Genomic DNA, 17,296 nt, shown 5'->3' with positions numbered 1-17,296 from the left:
TCACTCGGTCTCAACCTCAATGGCCAAAAGATACCTGAGGGTTCAGCATGGCGTTGGCTCGCGAAACTCGGATATGAGCTGAAAGAGGTCAAGAAGGGTGTCTACGTTGATGGTCATGAGCGTGAGGATGTTGTTGCTTACCGAAAACAATTTTTAGAACAGTTTGCTGCGAACGAAAGGTATAAAGCCTGTTATTCAAATGTCAGCATCTTCACTGATATGAGCAAAGGTTTCGTCGTACCTACCGGGATGAGGACCTCGAACCAGTGGAACCAACTCTCGGGCCTGGAGAGAAACTACATGTACCTGTTATGCATGACGAGTCAATTTTCCGTGCTAACAAACTTCGGCGACGGGTATATGTTACCAAGGGGAAGATGCCACTTCGAAAGAAGGGCCAAGGGCGTGCAATCCATGTCTCCGATTTTATCGTTGAGCAGACAGGAAGACTGACACTATCTGAGGAACAGCTGCATCGAAACGCCACACTGCCGGATGGTCAGCGGCTGAGTTGCACAGATTCTTGCGAGATTATTTACCCTGGAAAAAATCATGATGGGTTCTGGACAAATGATAATCTGATGAAACAAGTGTGTCGTGAATTATCCTGGACAAAATTGGAGAATATACTTACAATACATCAAGATTCGAAATACAATCTTGATTTTCGAGCGCATCTATCCGAACGCAGTCGCCGAGTTTGTTTTTGATCAATCATCCGCGCACGGAGCATTCGCAAAGGACGCACTGAATGCAAAGGAAATGAATGTCAAGCCAGGCGGCAAACAGAGGGCCATACACGACACTTACATTCCAATGGACAATCCACATCCAGAACTTCGTGGAAAGCTCCAAAAAATGAATTTTCCATGCGAGCTCCCTCACGATCACCCGGATTACAAATTTCGTGGACAGCCGAAGGGAATGCAGCGTGTACTCGAGGAGCGTGGACTAATTTCAGTCCTGAAAGCAGCAAACAAAGGGAAAGCTGTTGGAGAGTGTCAGACATGCAAATTGTCACGAGAAGCACAGGAAACACTTCGTCGTGAGGCACTGGCAGCAGCGCAGGGTGGAGACGAGCCTGACGAGTTGCATGCGCACATAGCGCGTGAATCTCTGGGTGTCAACTGTTGCATGCAGAAAATGCTCGCAAATCAGCAAGATTTTAAAGCCGAAAAACCATACATACAGCTCATCATCGAAGCAGCTGGACACAAGTGTTGGTTTCTTCCAAAGTTTCACTGTGAGCTGAATCCCATTGAAATGTACTGGGGATGGGTTAAAACTCGTGTGTGGCCGCATTGTCAGCGCTGACTCATTGTGATGTGACGAAATTCTTGCAGGTTTCCGCAGTGCGGCTGATGGAACATTCCTCACCGCAAAGCGCATTGTACCAGAGCTTCTTGATGCATGCCCCATCAAGACAATACATGCCTTTTATCGAAAATCTTGGAGATATATGGATGCTTACAGGTGTGTAACTCAACCAGCTTCATAGTTCCTTCTCACAGTATCCCAGGAAAGGTCTTAATGCGCGTCAAGCTGAATTTGCCGTGAAGAAATACAAGTCGCATCGTCGGTGCGGTCCTACATTGATGATGAACTTGGGTGTTCTCGTCGACTAATTGCGGAGTCGGCTGTCAGATGCCGCATACCCAAATAGGAAACTCCGACACGTTCCGCTCGAAATTCACTTTTGGCTAGCGAAAATTTTGAAACTTAAGTTTTTTGAAAAAGTATTCTGATAGACTTACTATACTACTCTAACATAGCACATTTGTTAGGTTGTTGAGACGAACAAGGTATTTCTGAAGGTGTAGATAGAATTACAAGTTTTGATGTCGGTAGTTGCCGCTTTTGAGTGACATACACTGTATGGGCTTTCGTCTAGGATATGTGGCTCACATCAGGAAAACATTGAGTTCCTTATTTGCTCCTTATTTGTCCTTATATGCCTTAATTCACATAATAAGGAATATTAAGGCAGTTTTTTCACACTTAAAATAAGGAGAATAAGTAGGTCCCTCCTTAAATTAAGGAATCTTCCTTAGAATAAGGAAATTAAGGCAGTCAAAGTGATGTCAAAAAGAGCACTTTACTTTCTACCACAGAGCTGGTTTGAACTCTCAATGATCCAGCTGACCCAGCTGAGATCACATGATCAATTCTCAGACTGTCAAGCAGCTTTACCGGTAGACTACAATACCTTGTACATATGTAGGCAGCAATTGATATATATACCATATCCATTGGACTTAGAATAAAATACAAGTCTACCATTAGGATTTTGATAAGTGACGATGGTAGACCATGTGAACTTTTTCGAAGAAAATCAAAGTTGTAACCCTTGTCAAGGGTAGTCTATCCATAGTCTCATGACATTTTTTGGTTAAGATCCTAGTGAGTTATAAGCAAAATACTAGAAAGTGGTGTGTTCAAAAAAGTTCAGGCACACAAGTAATCTCCTTAATTCTCCTTAATTCTCCTTAGGCTGACTTGCAGCCACCATGTGCCTTAGAATAAGTATAATTAAGTACGAAATCATTCCTTAATAGTCCTTATTCTCCTTATTCTCCTTAGTCAATTTTTTAAGGAAGTTAAGGGACAAAAAGGAACTCGATATTTTCCTGATGCACTCCAGTCGCTTCTTTTATTTGCTTGGGCACATGATAGAGTCAGCAATTTGGTCAAAGTACATACGTCAGAATATCGTGATTGGCACCTTACTGATACTTTCCAGGCGCGCTTGATCATCTCCTTCCGACTTGAAGCCCCCGAGCTCTTCTCTACTGCCTATTCAACACCTCTCCTTGCCACGTCCATTCATTCAGGACAGGCATATAATCACCCCGTGAGTCCTTTTTAAAACCATCATGCTTGCATTGAACAGGTGCCAATCAGTGATATAGTGGCTACTTCCACCCTTCCCTCATGATTCGTTATAACTCCTTTGCTGCCCAAGTGGATGATATGGGGTGGGCGTGCATCTGGCTCGTTCCACTCCACTCTTAAGCACATCCTTAGTCATTTGGCAGAAAGGGCTTGACTCACAGGCACCATCAAAAGTAGACAGCGTGGAGGAGGGCCATCAGTGACGAGTCCATTCAGAAACTATATCAGTCACTCTAATGGCTTCCCTGTTTCCCTCATTTGTGTCATCATTTCTGACAGTTGATGCCTTATCTAACCCGGCATCTATTCTAGGCTATAGTGCTTCTTTCAAAGACAACTTTCCGTCATCGATATCACCGGTCACCGGCACCCACAAGTTGCCTTATTGGTCATTGCAATTCAAATTATTGCATATAGCCATGAGTGCTTGAGTCCGCACGATTCATTCATTTTCCTTCTCCATGGATGAAAATGCATTTCAGACTAATGAGCTATAGGCTGTCTGGGCACTTGCACTGATCATCATTGTATTTCAATATCTAGCATCAAGGACCATGTTAATTGCTAGACGTTTTACATAATTTCAGCTTACCACTTGGTGCAAGCATAGGTGAGTAGCTCACCCTTGGCACCACTTTAAAGAGGTTCACACAGTCTATCAGCTTGGTTTCTTTGTTATGGGAAACTAGGCTGAAAGCCTATCATCCCTTGGAGGGTTCTCCCTCAATTCTACAATAGGATCCTGCCCTCCGGAGGATAATTTTCTCAGGTTTGCTCGGAGGTTCAGGCAGGGGCTCTGGAGGTTCTAAGTACATTTTACATTCCTCCTTGTAGTGCTGTACTTCCTCATTGCCTCTCATCATACAATGCTCTCGCTCCGCCACTGTGTATGTTAGTAGGTTCGCTCGGAAGTTCTGGCAGGAGCTCCGGAGGTTCTAAGGTGTATTCGCTACCTTCCTCCTAACCTCACCTCTCATGCCATACAGTGCTGTCAAATGCTCTCGCTCCCTCATCGGGTTTGCTTGGAGGCTATGGTGGGGGCTCTGGACGATCTAAGGTGTGTTCACTACCTTCCTCGTCATCATACAGCACTGTCAAATGCTCTCGCTCCTTACATTCCCCCTCACCTCTCTCGTCATACAGCGCTGTTCATTGCCTTTGGCTCACTGCCATGCATGTCACACAGCGCGCTATGCATCCACTAGTACCCTCTCTGAGCTTGGGGAAAAGATTCAATTGAGGGTTCTAAATAGCTTTGTTTATTACTAGCTTTGAAAATGATTAGCTTTGAATCAATCTTTTTCAAGTGTTATCGATGCTCATGTCAGGTACATTGTGAGCCTCAAATGCATTTCGTTCAACGAGCGTGTTATGTCAGGTAGCTTGTGAGCCTCGCATACATCTTATTCGGCAAGCCTTTTAATTTTTCAGAGGGTCTTTCTGAGTGTTCTCGAACCTCGAATGCCTCTTGTTCTACCAAAGTTCTCGCTGTGCGAACCTCCAAGACTTCATTTTGTTCAACTGGTAGGACTTGTGATTCATCAGAATATGAAAGTACATGCATAGTCTATCATTGAACGCGACCATGTACTACCATTCAAAAGTAAGAACGAAAGCAAGAATGAGTGACATATGGACATAAACAATATCACAAACATGCAGGCTATCAAGGGCAAGAAGACGAGGCTCAATTATGGACAGACTGTGACAAAATGGACCCCAGGAGGACTCGGATGCACGCAAGAAGTAAGAAAGCGACATCTAGTTACCTTCAGACTGGGCCGGAGAAGAGGAATACTCCATCAGAGAAGGCAGAGGGCTCATCCTAGGACTAGAATGGGGTGTGTGTACATTCTCTGCAGCCTAATATGCCGTAGACCCATACTGAGGCTGCCAACCTTCATGCATGCCACGTCCATCATGACCTGGCGCTAGGTCTTGGTGAAGGTAAGGGATGCGGCAACATCCCACCATTGGACCCAGTCGTCCGACTCGGCAACATCCCCCCATTGGACCCAGTCGTCCGACTCGGCCACATCCCCCCATTGGACCCAGTCGCAGCCAGCTCATCCCACATATCGCCGTTATGAGTGCTGCTGAGGACGAAGAACAAGAAGTTGATGAGCTTGTCAGTTTGCAGCCTGCAGTTGTGAACTGTGAGCCTCTCGAGCCTCTCTCTCATCTTCACCAAAGTAATATGACCTACAGGAGCCTCCGTTTCATCCTCGCAAGCCTCATGAAAGCCCGTCACTCACACCACACATCTGAAGGATACCATCAAGTCCGCGGTTAGCTTGGTCGAGAAAGTCTTCCAAGCTTGTGATGGCGCGTTCAAATACAGACTTGTCTCCATTCCCAGTAGGGCATACCTCGGGGTCAGGCATTGTTTTGGAGTACTCGTCCACAAGGAGGTCGAAGAATCTTCGTGGAGCCTTCACATAGGTCATGAAGTCATCTTTGGCATATTTAACTGCGGCAATGCAATCTTGTAAGGTTTCCCTGACGCAAATGTCAGATCATTTGATATGAGTAAGTTCATGCAGTACGCACATTGGTTCGTCTTCATCGTCCGAAGGTTCATTGTCTTGACAGGATTTTTTTTCTTTGTGCAACTGACGCTGCTTGGCTAGGATAACCTCTCGACACCTGGGGAGTCTTTTGGTCAACTCGATTCCTAGATACCATCACTTCATCACTTACTTTTGATAATGGCGACGTCGCTCTTCTCTTGTAGCTTGTACTCTAGCTTGATGAGTTTTGTATATTGTTGGGTGTACCATAGTGAAAAAATGGGGTGACTATCAGGTAATGTCGTATCGTGAGGAGAGGAGCAACAACGAAGCATTTAAATAGGCCCTTACACTATTTGGATCCAAACAACAAGTCTTCGATTGATGAAGGAAGCACTCGTGCAGATAGTCTCAAAGTTAGGTCCTCAAATATGCCCTTCTTTACTTCGTCAACTCACCTTTCCACCTTTTGGCTGAATGTCCAGAAAGTCATATTCTCAGAACATACTTTCCCTATGGTACAGTCTTCTTCTCTAACTGCGCGATATCGAGAAGTGTAGTCATAGAAGGTACCACCTGCTGCGTGGGGCCGATGCACGAACGATACAAGAGCCACAAGGTGTGGGTTGCAAGGAGAGTCTGAGAGGAAAGAACACAGACCACCGGGTAAGGAACGTAGGTGACCTAGGAGCATCTACAGCAATGTCAATGCAAATGCTTCGCAATATCAGCATGACGGACCTGCAAAAGGGCTGTCTTTTGCTTCGAGCATGTCCCTATTACAGCCCAGCTTTTGCCCTCATCGATAGTCCATTCAACATCACAGAAGACCGGCATGGCGAAACAAAATGATAAATGTTGGACTGTGAAATCTGGCAAGCTTGTTCGAGAGGAGTTGCCGAGTGTTATCGCACCTGTGACATGCTACTATTAGAATATCTACAATATATAATCTTATGATGACCTTGGTACAATAATAAATATAAGATATACAACGATAAATATAGCAGACTGTGAAAAATGCACGCCAAATCGAACCGTCACTAAAGATCCACCATAGCCACTTGACTCCAATCCTCCCACTTCCAGCAAGTCAAATGCAAGTTTCAGTTCTTCGGGCTTGCTGGCCAGCACAATGCCCCCTTTTTTTAGTAAGTCAGATACACGTTTTCATGCAAGTTTCAGTTCTTCAGGCCTGGCAGCATGGTACCCCCTGTTACAAGTAACATCGGCTACATGGCCCCCCTATCATTTTTCCCCTTCATCCTCGCCCTCACATACCTCCGGCTCGTACTTCTCTACCGACTATCTGTTGACCGGATCCTCGGGACCGTTCCCATCCCTCACCTTCCTCCTATCGCACCAACGTGCGCACATGCCTTTGGGCTATGACTCGCTCTGACTCGTGCCACCAATGTGGCTTTCCTTATCTTTCCTCTGACTCATGCGTGCTGCGCATTGTATCACTTACCGTTGGCTCGTTCCAATATTTCTCGGTCTCATTCCACATTCGACCTCACATCACTAATCAGGCTCTGCTGCCAGCGTACCTATACCCTTTCCGTTTCCCCTTTGCCCTTACCTACAGTACGGTAGCCTTGCCCTTAACCCTTTCCACTTAGTATAAGTAGTCGGTCACCTTGTACTAGATTCCCTAACTTGAATCTACTCAATCTTCCCTGGAACATACTTCCCTCTGAAGCCCCCTAAGCTTCAGTCTCTAGTATCTTTTCTTAGGTGCTCATCACGCCTAAGTCTACCTCGATCGACTACTCATCGTTCGGACAAGACTGTCCTTACTTTGAGAATGTCAGTAACTTCGAAGACATCCGTCTTAGAATTCACATGACACGCGCGTCTCTGATATCTGCCGACTTGTTGTCGCCAGTCTCAATCGCTACACCGGACCCTTCCAGTTACGTCACAAACATCAGCGGACGATGCCCCTCTTAGGGCTCTGCATAACAGACCTATTTGAGTGCGTAACACCCCCTTTTTTTTAGCAAGTCAACTACGCGATTTTCGAGTTTCTGGCTGGCGCGATGTTTCGTTTAAGTGGAGTCTTTCCCTTTTCCTCGTGTTGTCTGAATCTTACAATCTCACAGATGCATCGCTTGTAGGTGTATATAGAGGTATAGAGGAAACGTGTATGTAGCACACTTTCCCTCTTCATTCCTACACTAACGACCATGCCATTCGAGATACCATTCATAATCGAATGCGTGTACCCTTTGACGTCCATCGACGTCAATCATGCAGTCTCCACGGCGTCACCAGAGCTCGCCACCATCCATGCAGGCAGCTCAAATTTCCATGATGTAGTCCGATCGCTGGCAGATGAATGCCTTCTTCATTGCTACAAGGGCGTCTATTACAATATACTAGGTGTGTCAACAATAATACTTTGATTTTGCCTTATCACTAACACTATTTTAGCGCAAGTGAAAACCAGGCAGTTACTCTTCTATGTCATTCGTGGTTCCCATATTGGCGTCATGGCAGGCTGGTATGTAATATTTCAATGTTTGTCACATTTATTTATCAATGCAACTAGGGAGAATGCTTTGAACTGTGTTCTGGGCATTGCAAATCCCAATTATCGTGAAGTTGAATCTGTCGCACTTGGGGAGCAACTGGTTAGGGAGGCAATCAATCAAGGCAGGATCGAGATGGTGGAACCGTGGGCATCGTCTTAGTCTAGTCGTTCTGTAGGGTTCTATCAATGCCATATGATCTAAAGCGGCTGTTCCTGCCTCAGTGCCTGTGCGAGGACTCAGGATCTCACCTCAGCTTGAAGCTAAATAGCTACTGCGTGAGTCCATCGATTGGAATGCAGCCCAGTGTAAGCCGTGTAAAAGAAGAGAAGTCAAAAGTCAAAACACCGTTACAGTCAATAGGACAACCCACAAAGGGACGGGAGAGGGACAAGAGGGTATCAGGACTATGTGAGGTTCACGTTGCACCCGAGGCACTGCGGCAGCACGTTGAGGATGACTGTTCTGTACAGCCAAATCTGATCAGCCAATCAGTGTATGGATAACGATGTTCACACATAAAAAACATGTCCCAATACCTCCAATGTACCCAAAAAACCATCTAGTGCACATATTAAGATGCTCCATGACATGCCGGTTCTAATGGTATTGACACATTTTTTAATTTGAATGGTATCTGGTCAAATAAAGCAACTCTTGAACGTTGCCCACTCATTTGTTTCAATTGCTTTAGACTTCTTTACCTCTTTACCTATGGGGCGGAGAGCAAAACACCTCACTCTCACTGATAAAACTGCTGCAACACGTCAACACACAGCAAAGTATAGTCGATCCGATAGGTCCAGAGAACTCTTGCTTTGCGCCTTCTTATCTAAGTACTAACACTGCACGTACAGAGGTAGAGACACTCGTCGATTTTGGAATTTGCGCACATATGCCAAAGCCCACAGTCGAAAGGGTTCAACAAAGTCCCTCACTCTTGATCCCAATGTTGAGCTGTCGTCCCTTCCATCCGATTTAATCAACCTCGCAAGAGCAGATCTTCCAGACACCTACCTGTTTCAACAAGCATCACAAAGTGCTGACAACCTTGACGAATCAGATCTTGCGCAATTGGATGTTGATCCACCATACCACACTCCTTGACCTTTGGACACCCCAGCAGAAGCTCGCTGGACAGAAAACCTTGTCCAGGTGATCCATGGTCGACAATTTCGAATGGAGAAGGAGGAAGTCTATGAGCATGCTAAGAGGCATAGTTCAGGGGGAGCGCTGCATCTTTGTGCCGAGTTGACGGAAGGTCTTGATGTACTCTTGAAGCAGTGGGCAATGTTGCACAAGTATGTTGATGGTATGCAAGATTGCGACAGACACTGCGTGATGGCTCAGTGCCTCCTACAGTGGTGTGCTCGAAGAATCTATCGTTATCATAACGAAGTGCATGCAATGACGACGGGATCGAATCCGTATGCATTGGACAGTAGTATTAACTAGTTAGAGTACAGGAATTTGAAGCACGAGTGTTCTGAGATAATATCAAAATGTGTGCATGTCTCCCTCTCCGAGAGCCGTGCAGTGGTACCCATGCAGTGTCGCTGCAATCACGGCAAGCATCCAGACACCACAGTCAAAGCCATTTGTCTGAAGTGCATCAGTCTAAAACATATAAGCTGAGGCCGTGTTTCGCACCATCAAGGTTGTGACCATACTTACCACTAGAGGACGTGCGAGCCATCCATCGAAGTCGATGTTAACATTAAAAACATGATCATGTTGTCGAGCGATACTCAGAAGACGAGCAATCAATTTCATGATGTCCTGGATGAATTTAGTCATGCCAAAATCTATTAGAGGAAGCTCACGAACCTTGATGTCACTTTTCCATGGCTTCCGCTCAGTGAAGCTGTCAAAGAGATGGAGTTCCTTGCTTCGAAGGTGTACAACACATAGAACCCAGTGGCCGACATCTGAAGGCCTATGGATGGGAAGAATCCACACCTCTTTCGTCCAGTAAGATGTCCAAGACATATTGCGCCATAGAACATCATCAGGGGCATTGTATCGGATGCATGGGAGGTCGTGGGTTGAAAGGATGGCATACTGTTCAACCATTGGAGACAATTGCACCGCCTCTAAGTAAAGAAGCACTGCACACCCATTAATGCAACTGTCATTGAGTAGTGCAGTCCGAGAAGCAAGAAGCATGATATCCTTCGGCTCAAATACTTGACGAGGACATCCAAAGCGAGGTGCAGATACTCGTTCTTTGACGGTGCCTGGAATAATGATTCCCACTTCTGGTAGAGGTGTTCGGTCGAATGTGATGTCCTAGAAGACTCGTAAGCATGGACTATAGTGTGAACAGTAGAAAAACCATGCTACTTCAGGGATTCGCCAACAAAGGTCGGCTCCGGGATCATTCACAATCATGTCGATATCATCATCCTCACCACCAGGGACTCCGGCAGTCAGAATATCTACAAGGGCAGCATCTTCAGGTTGCAAAGCTGTGTGATCAGTGTCAGAAAATATTTCTGGTCCAGGCTCTTCGTCTTCGGTAGGCACAACATATGAGACAGCATATGTGTTGATCCATTGAAGCGGATGCTCCTCCGAGACACCCGAGAGTTTGCAGGCCAAAGATACAGCATCAGTTGTGCGAGATGCGAATCGTGCCGCAGATGCAAGTGAGGATGTCCAACGAGTCTGGATGTACTGAAGGTGCTCCTGTTGCTGGCGAAGCGGGACAAAGAATTATTCATCTGCAAATGCACTGTGAGATCAGACAAGAACAACAGAAGGTATGATACTTACAACCTGGTGTCAAAAGGGCAAGTTCTAGTGCTGAGAGCTCGTTGCCGAACCATCTGCAGAGATTGTCCACCTCCATCCCAAGACGTTGCTGCTCTTCAACACATCTATCTCTCTTCAACATTGCACGAATGCCATCACAAACGTCTTGATCATCCAACCAGCGGGGAACCTTCCCATTTGAAGGTGTAATCCATATGTCTTCCATCAAACTCTGATCATTGTGTAGGTCGGTTAGTTTTGTCGGGAGAGGTGTGGGAAGAGGAATGCCGCAGTGCGGATCATAAAGGGCTTCCAGTCGTTCACAATAGGCATTGGATTTACGTAGAGCAGCCATCAATGCCGGTTGGCGTTTGGCAATTGCTTTTCGAGTCTGCTGGTGGAGTTTTGTGCCTAGTAGCAAACATCAGGTTGAGCTGCTCGAAATCAGATTGTGCCTTACCTAGAGCTTGCTGTGATCCTCCTACTGCACGATCAAGTTTATCCCACTCGAAGAAGCTGCCAATGGCATGCTTGCGAATGTTAATCTTGAGATCGCGCGTTAATAGCAAGGTTTGAATGAACTTGAGGTTCAAGCCTTCTAGTTCCGGGAACCTGTCCTGAACATTGAGCGAAGCATATAACACTTCTACTTTGCACACAAGACACTCGTGTGCTCATTCGAGACTTTCGATTGCATCAAGGGTGTCTTCTGACATCTCGCCTTTTGCAATTGTGTCCCTTGTTGTCTGTAGAGCTTTGTCCGAAGCATCAAGGTCTGCCTGTAGAGCAAGGACAGTGTCTAACTCTTTCTTGAGACGAGCCGGAGCATCTATTGCGGAACATCAGGAGGGCCACGATGATCATGAGGAACATTACACACGAGCACGGATTGAAAGCTGTGACTCCTTCTGCATCGCCCATTCTTTTCGCAAATCACTCACAGGAACTTCACACTCTTCGAGAATGTTTCGGGCATCTGTGCCTTGATCCTCCATGCCACGCCTGAGTCGGCGCCTGATCCATTCCCCAAGGTCAGCATGCATCTCAAGTCCAATGGCTCTAGCATGTCGATCAATCAGCCACAGACGATGTTGCCTCTGTTGTGTGAACGTGAGTATAATTCAAAAGAGAACATAAGTACATACAGAAGATGACTGCTGTATGCCTATCAATTGAACGAACCTCGACCAGAGTCTCTCCGTCCCCTCTCCATCGGACAGGCCTAGACCAATGATCATCCACGGGTTATAAACGAGCTGACAAGCCCATTCATGACCATAGGCATGCATGGCCGTAGTTGCAAACCATAAGCGCTGTAGGATAGAGTTTGGCAAGATGTCATACTAATTAATGTCAGTTTACTACGACAGGCGAAGGAAGTGAGACTGACCTGATTTAACGACCATGATAAGACACATCCCACATCATAGAGGGTGACGACGGTGGCACTCCGTGGCAATAATGAAAAGAGATGGTCAATTAACACAACTGAATACTTTTGTTGCTCGCCAGGACTGTCGATATTGGCAAAAAATAAGGGAATGTCGTGGCGGCAAATCAGCGCCATGAGTCCTGTGTCATCGAAGCTATCCATGGCGGCCTTCTGCTTCTTGCCATCCGCTACCTTGTAGGAGTTTTCACACAGATCAATCGCCTCATTTGGCACATGTGATATATGCAGCTTAGGCGGGGACTTGCGACTTCGACTGATGTGATGACCGATAGCGTCGACCTGCACCTTCGAGAGGAAATAAGAAGGGTCGTAAAAATGTGGTGAATCTCCTGCTGAACGCCGGTGTCAGTGGTGGAAGTTACCGTCAGTAGCAACATGGATGTCACCCCCTTTGTCCAGGTCTCGGCCAAATCTAACACCCGCGAAACAAGTTGGACAATGTTGGATGAGGATCGAAGCACAGTGCTCCCACAGTCCCTTCTCTTCTCTGGCTCCAGGTGATTCAGACCCTGCTGTACTGGATGGTTGAGGATGTGCGGGAGTCGCCCGAAAAGCTTCCACGCGATCACGACAAGTCTGTATGACTAGTTCTAACCAGCGCTCGACCTCTATCTGCAGGACATCGAACCATTGAATGACGTGACCTAGACTCCGCCGGAAAGGTTCTTGAATAATTTCTCCCTGGTTCATGTGAGTAGCTGAACAAGCATACAAAGTCGACTGACACATACCTTTGCATTTGTTATTCAGTATCCTCGTCAGATGTAGTGAGTATTAAGTGCTGATGCAAGTGCATTGACGGCATCACAGGAACGCTCAAAGAGAGAGCGATAGAAGGCGAGCAGCTCAACTGATATGACCATTCGGGGCTGGGAGGGAGCAGTAGGGAATAAGCCGTAGAAAACAAGTGTTTGCGCTAAGTTAGCACATCTACAGCTCATCATATCGATGGAGATGAAATCTAAAAGAAATTAGCTGTTCAAGTCCAAGATTCCATGTATGCGACCGAATACTGACAGTCAAAAAAGAGACAGGTAATAGGTGTGCGTTTTTGTGCACATGTGTGCGAGCTGCACAAAGACAAAACTTTGGGTGTTCATTCGAGAGGCGCTCCTAGCGTCCTTGCAGTGTAGTCTAGTTGGGTCTCGACCAGGGTAGGAATAAGTGTTTTCCAGCTGTCATACAAGCGAGTAGATGTGAGATCAGGCTGGGTACGACGACTCGCTGTGGATTGTGAGGCAGGTTGGGGAGAACAATTGTCGTGAGGCTCAAGGATGTCTTCCCAAGCCTCATTAGCATTTTCCTCGAGGACTGCTGTGTCCGCTTCCATCTCTGCCAGGACAGGTGAAGTTTCTTTAGGCTTCACTGAACCTGCAAGTAAACTGGCCATCTTTGTGAGCAACTGGCGCTGTTTAGCCTTCTGACCTGGCACTTCAACAAGTACCTGAGTTTTTCGCTTGTCTCTGAGTTTCCGCGGGCTGGAACAGTGCGTACCAAGCCCAGATGACATGCCCGGTTGAGCAGCACAGGTACCCGCGTGTGGGGCCATGATGTCTTGGAGGCTGGAGCAGGAGAGTTGAGAAAGACAGCCAAGTAATGAGGGATTGAGGTGGCATCGGATGCTCTGTGACAAAATGTAAGGCAAAGTAAATAGTACGAGGCACCGAGCAACCCGAGGTATTTGATTGTCAATGGGATGCGCAGGAGGAGCACGCTGCACCGGAGCAGTGCAAAGCAGGAGGGCAACAAGGCAGGCTGATATTTTTAGATTGTAGCTATATTTACAAATGGAGGATCCGGGTGCACAAGAGGAACACGCTGCACTGGAGCAGTGCAGAACAGGATGGCAACAAGGCAGCTGCTATTTTTAGATTGTAGCTATATTTACAAATGGAGGATCCTCCCAGATGAGGGGTCTTTCAGCCCGGTTTCCCATAACATAGAAACCGGGTCTGAAAGACCCTTTATTGGCACCGAAAAGTACTGCCTGAGGTGGAGTAGCTACTTCATTCCAATAGCGATGCAACAAGAAATAGGTTTGCCTAGACCTTTCAGATATGCTTGCATTTATGCTGCATCAAAGCACCTCACCTCGCACCCAAGAAGGCCGCATTGTGCCAACCAACACTTGTAATGATCGCTTCATTTCCTTCTCTTCCAGCCTGGAACATGCTCTGCCTAACCCCGCTGACTTGCTCAAACCCGCATTACATCATGATTCTAATTCAACTTCTTGCCGCAGGCTGATGGATGGATGATGGGACACAATCATCGGCTCCTTTTCTGGCTATCCTGAGCTTGATTTGAGCCGCATGGCACATGTAACACGCTGGTCGAGTTGCTGAGATGTGCGAGTTCTTAGTCTTTTCTGTCCTCACAGTTATTAACGTTAATCATGCTAGCTCCACATCAGGAAAAATACCAAATCATCATAGTCATAGTGGCAGCTATATAGTGCTACATAGGCGGTGTAGTACTATGTAGGCAACCAGGCTACTATATACATCAGTAAACTACTTGGCGCTGTACAGTGCTGTACAGCGCTGCACAGTGTGCAAGCTCTACAGCGAGCCCCTTCAGTGACCTAACCCTATAAACATGGTTAGCCCACCTTGACATTTCTTCCATGACACCAGGGCCAACCCACCATGGGCCCAGCATATGTTGTAGGTGTATGTCTCTGAGTGGGCTCCTTGCATGCTGTGTGCCCAGTGGATAGCTGTGGGCTCCCTACCTATGTGATATGTAACTCTAGAGTGGGCCCTTGGGTGTCTGGATGGAGGAGAATTTTATGTAAGGATGGGCCTATAGTACAGCAGAATGGCCATCTGTCGAGACTGTGGGGTGGGCCCGTGGAATTCAGATGTAGCTAAATTACATTCACCGATGGCATCAAGGACGGCACAAAAATTAGAGATACCGGCGGATGCAAATTGCAAACCTGGCGGGCCGAGTGATCAGCATTGTTGCTGACGGCGTGTGCACTCCAAACTCATTGGCAAGTGTCCGCCGGTATAGCAGACGGTACGTCCGACGTCCGGCGCGTGCAACTCGCAACCACCGCCGGCTGAATTATTTCAACTAAGAGCGAGGAACGAATTGCCAGAACTTCGGCAAGTGTTCGTCGAAAAGTGGAAATGGCGAGCAAATCCAGCGCGATGATCATAAAAATGCGCTTCATCGGCGGCATTGCCCGGCGAATGTACATTACCCGCCGGGTCAATCCAATTTCTGGCACACCGGGCGGTACCTCGATGGTGTGTCAGGCCCACAACATTCCAGCACGGGAGCAGGCCCGCTATCGGTGGGCGCCCTAGTACGGTGGGCCCGGATCAGGCTCTGGGCTTCGAATGGGCCCAATGGTAACATGAAAGCAACAGTAGTGGGCCCACATAAAGGTGTGAACTACGATATCCGGGCCCACCCCAGAAATACAGAATAGCGGAGGGAGCCCGCTGAATCTGCCGGAGGCGCATATGGGCCCGATGAAGGTACAACAATTCAGAGAGTGAGTCTGAACAATGTTGGGTCTTGCAGAACCTAGCTGCTATTCGACCCTAAAGGGTTTCTGGACCAGGCTCAAGGCTCAGAGAAGAGGAAATATGATAGAAAACTACTGAAGACTCTGACTCCTACTGGTAACTGGTGAAAAGATAACTTGCTTATGTAAGCTACAAAAGTGCCAACATAAGGTAAGGTAAAAACAGTCTCTACAAGCCCAGCCAGAAATGAATCCCTACATCTCATGGGAACTTTGAATCATGACTGTCCCCAGTCATCTACCTATGCAAACCAAAGCTAAGCTAAACTAAGAAAACTACTAACCTGGGGGTCCTCAAACACCTTTTGTTTCCTTGACGCGTATGCCAGGTAAACTGCGCCAGTGAGTGAGGGTCAGGGCAATCCAATAAAACGATGACCCCAGCACCTGTTTTCCCTGACATCTCTTGTGCCAGGCGAACCGCATCAGTACTGGGGGACTGGTAAAACGATAAAAACGATAAAATGCGAAGTGGTGGTTGCGCGGATGACGACGGGAAGTAGACGGATCGAAAGAGGCGAACGAGGGCTTCGAAATGAGTATAGGGTCGACTAGGTTTGGTGAAGAACTGAGGGAGATATGAAGGAAATGGTGAAAACATGCGAAAATAGCGAAAACGGCGAGTAGCGAGGGCGCGGGTGGGTGTATCGGGAAGCGGAGCGGATGGATGGAAAGCGGCGGTGAATGCGGTCAGAACGCGCCTAAGGCGATGGGCGCGCGATCACGGGGCGACGAGATATAAAGAAAACGCAAAAATGGGGCGCAAAATTTGGGGGGAACACGAAAATGCGGATAGCGAGCGAACAGCTGAGCGCGCGCGAAGGCGCGGATATGCGCGAATGAAAGCCATGAACGAGGGCTTCAAAACGGGTATAGGGTCTATGGGGTTCCGATGCGAAATGGGCTGGTGAAAGTGCGAAAATGTGCAGAGGTGCAAGAGGGAGGAGGAGGAAGGGGTATGGTGCAGGGCAACAAGGGCTGGTCCTATCAAAAAGCGGATTGGGGCAATGGACAGAGCCACTGAGGGATGGTAAATGGCCAAAAGAGCTAGATGAGACAGGCCTTAGAGCACCCAGAAAACCCTTATCTCTCCTCAACTTCTCAAAAACACCAAAAACTCGATAACTCCACAACTACTGCTCCAAATTCGATGAACCAGGGCTCAAAATGACCGGACGGACGTGGGGAATACGACCCTAAGTTTGCGAGAGATCCGCTCGAAAACCGCGTGAGAAAAACACTTATCAATGCGCTGGGGAGGAGGAGAAGATGCTGAAAACTTGGGAATATGGGAGAAGCTGGTAATGAATGACTGTGGTAGGATAATAGGCGAATTTGGGGGATGATTGGTGAGCTTAGAGAGCCTAGAAACACAAGAAACCCTCGCGGTGGGCTCCAGTTGAAGGTACAACAATTCAGAGAGTGAGTCTGAACAATGTTGGGTCTTGCAGAACCTAGCTGCTATTCGACCCTAAAGGGTTTCTGGACCAGGCTCAAGGCTCAGAGAAGAGGAAATATGATAGAAAACTACTGAAGACTCTGACTCCTACTGGTAACTGGTGAAAAGATAACTTGCTTATGTAAGCTACAAAAGTGCCAACATAAGGTAAGG

General features: G+C 47.1%; 5 protein-coding genes across 5 annotated transcripts; 2 read left to right on the top strand and 3 right to left on the bottom strand.

The window, feature by feature from the left end:
• Positions 1-4,810: 4,810 nt before the first annotated feature.
• HD556DRAFT_1313661 (uncharacterized protein) lies at positions 4,811-6,239 on the bottom strand (the record flags this gene model as incomplete). Its single annotated transcript, XM_041300836.1, has 7 exons — positions 4,811-5,125; positions 5,148-5,391; positions 5,443-5,566; positions 5,593-5,690; positions 5,861-5,868; positions 5,925-6,086; positions 6,144-6,239. The coding sequence occupies 7 exons, from the start codon at positions 6,237-6,239 to the stop codon at positions 4,811-4,813; spliced, it is 1,047 nt and encodes a 348-aa protein (XP_041153679.1).
• A 1,352-nt stretch (positions 6,240-7,591) lies between these two features.
• HD556DRAFT_1313660 (uncharacterized protein) lies at positions 7,592-8,442 on the top strand (the record flags this gene model as incomplete). The annotated part of the gene is made up of 5 exons (XM_041300835.1): positions 7,592-7,787; positions 7,839-7,908; positions 7,957-8,082; positions 8,115-8,214; positions 8,239-8,442. The coding sequence occupies 5 exons, from the start codon at positions 7,592-7,594 to the stop codon at positions 8,440-8,442; spliced, it is 696 nt and encodes a 231-aa protein (XP_041153678.1).
• Positions 8,443-12,901: 4,459 nt separating this feature from the next.
• On the bottom strand, positions 12,902-13,084 carry HD556DRAFT_1248561 (uncharacterized protein; the record flags this gene model as incomplete). The annotated part of the gene is made up of 1 exon (XM_041298780.1): positions 12,902-13,084. One exon carries the CDS (start codon positions 13,082-13,084, stop codon positions 12,902-12,904), a length of 183 nt encoding a protein of 60 aa, XP_041153677.1.
• Positions 13,085-13,239: 155 nt separating this feature from the next.
• On the bottom strand, positions 13,240-13,692 carry HD556DRAFT_1449950 (uncharacterized protein; the record flags this gene model as incomplete). Its single annotated transcript, XM_041307684.1, has 1 exon — positions 13,240-13,692. The coding sequence occupies one exon, from the start codon at positions 13,690-13,692 to the stop codon at positions 13,240-13,242; it is 453 nt and encodes a 150-aa protein (XP_041153676.1).
• A 1,099-nt stretch (positions 13,693-14,791) lies between these two features.
• On the top strand, positions 14,792-15,935 carry HD556DRAFT_1507591 (uncharacterized protein; the record flags this gene model as incomplete). The annotated part of the gene is made up of 6 exons (XM_041309058.1): positions 14,792-14,813; positions 14,856-15,008; positions 15,147-15,167; positions 15,230-15,541; positions 15,573-15,634; positions 15,688-15,935. The coding sequence occupies 6 exons, from the start codon at positions 14,792-14,794 to the stop codon at positions 15,790-15,792; spliced, it is 675 nt and encodes a 224-aa protein (XP_041153675.1). The 3' UTR covers positions 15,793-15,935.
• Positions 15,936-17,296: the final 1,361 nt, after the last annotated feature.

Source organism: Suillus plorans (genome assembly GCF_016647745.1).
Source record: "Suillus plorans strain S12 chromosome Unknown HD556scaffold_96, whole genome shotgun sequence".
In the NCBI taxonomy this organism is placed as follows: Eukaryota; Fungi; Basidiomycota; class Agaricomycetes; order Boletales; family Suillaceae; genus Suillus; species Suillus plorans.
Note: the sequence above shows the minus strand (reverse complement) of the source record. Positions and strands in the feature narration are given on the sequence as shown.